Consider the following 2,500-nt stretch of genomic DNA (forward strand, 5'->3'; position numbering starts at 1 on the left):
CTGCACATAGATGGCTCTGGAAGTGCTTAGCCACAAAGAAGTCAATTAGCAGACCTTTTGACCTTACCTGATTTCACCTTTCCTTGAATTTGCGGGAAGCATTTTTTTTTTACTATTGCTGTCAATATCGAGGGTGTTATTTTTATTATAAACATTATAATTACTGTAATATTATAAACATTAGTAACAGCAATATAAGATAACATAAATATTTTTAAAAATCAGGGAGAAGGTTAAAAAAAAAGATGAGAGAAGTAGTACTCTATTTGGCTCATTGGTGACTTAGTACAAATGAAACCACCTATGTGTAAAAATAATTTATAAAGTAAACTCACAGTGGGCTTGGCATGTGCATACATGCAATGTCTGTCGGTTTTGAGTTAAATGAAGATATTTCCATTGAATCTTAATAGTTTTTAGATATTTTAAAATGTTGATAAAAATAATCTTTTCTTATTTGTCTCAATATCCATTGTCAATATAGGAGCTGTCAGGGTTATATACTCATTCCAGATACATGTAAATGCCCTAGTGAAACGTGGATCTCTACATATGCAGCACGAAAGAGTTGATGATAGTTTGCAGGACTTTGACAAGGCTGCGTTGCTAGACCCAAGTAATTGTGATGTGTTTCATCATAGAGGACAGGTATGTAAATATAAATTGTTCTTATAAAATAAATAGATATATAAATAGTTCTTATATGATAATGCAATATAATATAATATACAATTTTATATATATATATATATATATATATATATATATATATATATATATATATATATATATATATATATCTATATGTACACATATGAATAAATAAAAATAGATAAATATATGAATATATATATATATATATATATATATATATATACATATATACATATGTACATGTACATATATATAGACAGACATATATGTATATATATGAATATATGTATATATATAAATATATGAAGATATATCTATAGATACAGTGTATATCTATATAAATCAATATACAATTTAGAAATATATATACATACACATACATACATTGTGTGTGTATTATGTATGTATGTGTGTGTGCGTGTGTGTGTGCGTGTGTGTGTGTGTGTGTGCGTGTGCGTGTGCGTGTGCGTGTGCGTGTTGGTGTGTGTGTGTGTGTGTGTGTGTGTGTGTGTGTGTGTGTGTGTGTGTGTGTGTGTGTGTGTGTGTGTGTGTGTGTGTGCATGTGTGCGCGTGTTCATGTGTGTGTGTGTGAACAATACGTAGCAAGACCAGATGGCACACTTCACACCTCCGTTCAAGCAGTTGCCCTTCTTCTTGGGCAGGACGCAGATGTTGCCTGGCTTTCTCTTTTCGTGCAGGAATGAACATCTTCCCTTGAAGGGAACTGCCACATAAAAGGGCACGTGCGTAAGACAAAGGACAGAAGACACACGGCAGACAGGCCAAGCCACACACGGTATAGTAGATGGGTATGTGGGCATCTACTATCTTGGCTGGTGTCTTCTCTCTTTAGGGAGTGACTGTGTGGGTGTGAGTGACCACAGGTTTGGCTGGGTGATGGAGGCTGAAGTTGGAGTTCTACGGGGGAGCCGAGAGGCTTCCCGGTCGGCTAAGGACTGGGCAGTCCTTGTGTGCTGCTGCTGTGGTCTTGTTCTGCTGGAGGATCGGGGATTGGTGATCTTGCTAGCTGCCTGCAGCTTAAGTATACGAGCGCTGTGTAAGCGCGCAAGGAACGAGGGGAGCCCGCTGTCCTATGAGCGCGGACAAGGCGGCGGACCTGGGCATGACCAACCTGGGAAAAAATGCTGGGCTTCAGGTTGCGGGGTCATGCTACCACGAGTTAAACACACAGTAGTCAAATTAACTCTTTATTTAAGGAGTCTACAGCGGGCGTGTTGTGGTCAGTCAAACCGATGAGTGTGTCGTTACTCCTTCATTCCGCGGCTTAAATGGGCCAGGCATGATGTTTACTCGCTGGTCAGGTCTGGAGAGCTAAGCGGTGATTGGCGGTAATCGGCAGGAACCTAAGTCGCCAAACGGAATAGGTCAAGTCCTACGGTGTGCCGAAGCTTGTCGCGAGTTGGTCACCACAGCACTCCCCTTCGAGTGTAGCGGTCGCGAAACAAACCCTCGAAACTGTACACGGTTCTTGGAGGTGTGCAGGTTTCACACGGTCGATGCAGATGATGTCCTCCCCTCGGGGATGCCAGATGGTGATGGTCTTACCATCCCTCTTGACGACTGGAAAAGGTCCCTAGTAGGGTGGGCACATAGGTGGCTTGGTGGGTCACCTGATGAAGACATGTGAGTGGTCGTGAAGGTCACGTGGTAAGTAAATGTCTCGCCGCCGTGAGCGGATATGGGCCATGTGGTCGCAAAGCTGCTTTCCGAAAGCTCCCGGGTCCTGACTTCCGGAGCTAACTACGAAGTCGGCAGGGAAGGCTATGGTGGTTCCATAAACCATCTCAGCTGCGGTGCATTAAAGGTCCTGCTTGAAAGAGGTCCG

General features: G+C 41.9%; 1 protein-coding gene across 1 annotated transcript in view; it reads left to right on the forward strand.

Annotated features, from left to right (window-relative positions):
• LOC125044786 (mitochondrial import receptor subunit TOM70-like) overlaps window positions 1-2,500 on the forward strand; it is a 43,962-nt gene that overhangs the window by 7,872 nt on the left and 33,590 nt on the right. The window contains exon 3 of the mRNA XM_047641738.1: window positions 514-648. Within this exon, the coding sequence (XP_047497694.1) occupies window positions 514-648 (135 nt within the window). The remainder of the gene's footprint in view (window positions 1-513; window positions 649-2,500) is intronic.

This window comes from Penaeus chinensis, chromosome 36 (assembly GCF_019202785.1).
Source record: "Penaeus chinensis breed Huanghai No. 1 chromosome 36, ASM1920278v2, whole genome shotgun sequence".
Classification (NCBI taxonomy): Eukaryota; Metazoa; Arthropoda; class Malacostraca; order Decapoda; family Penaeidae; genus Penaeus; species Penaeus chinensis.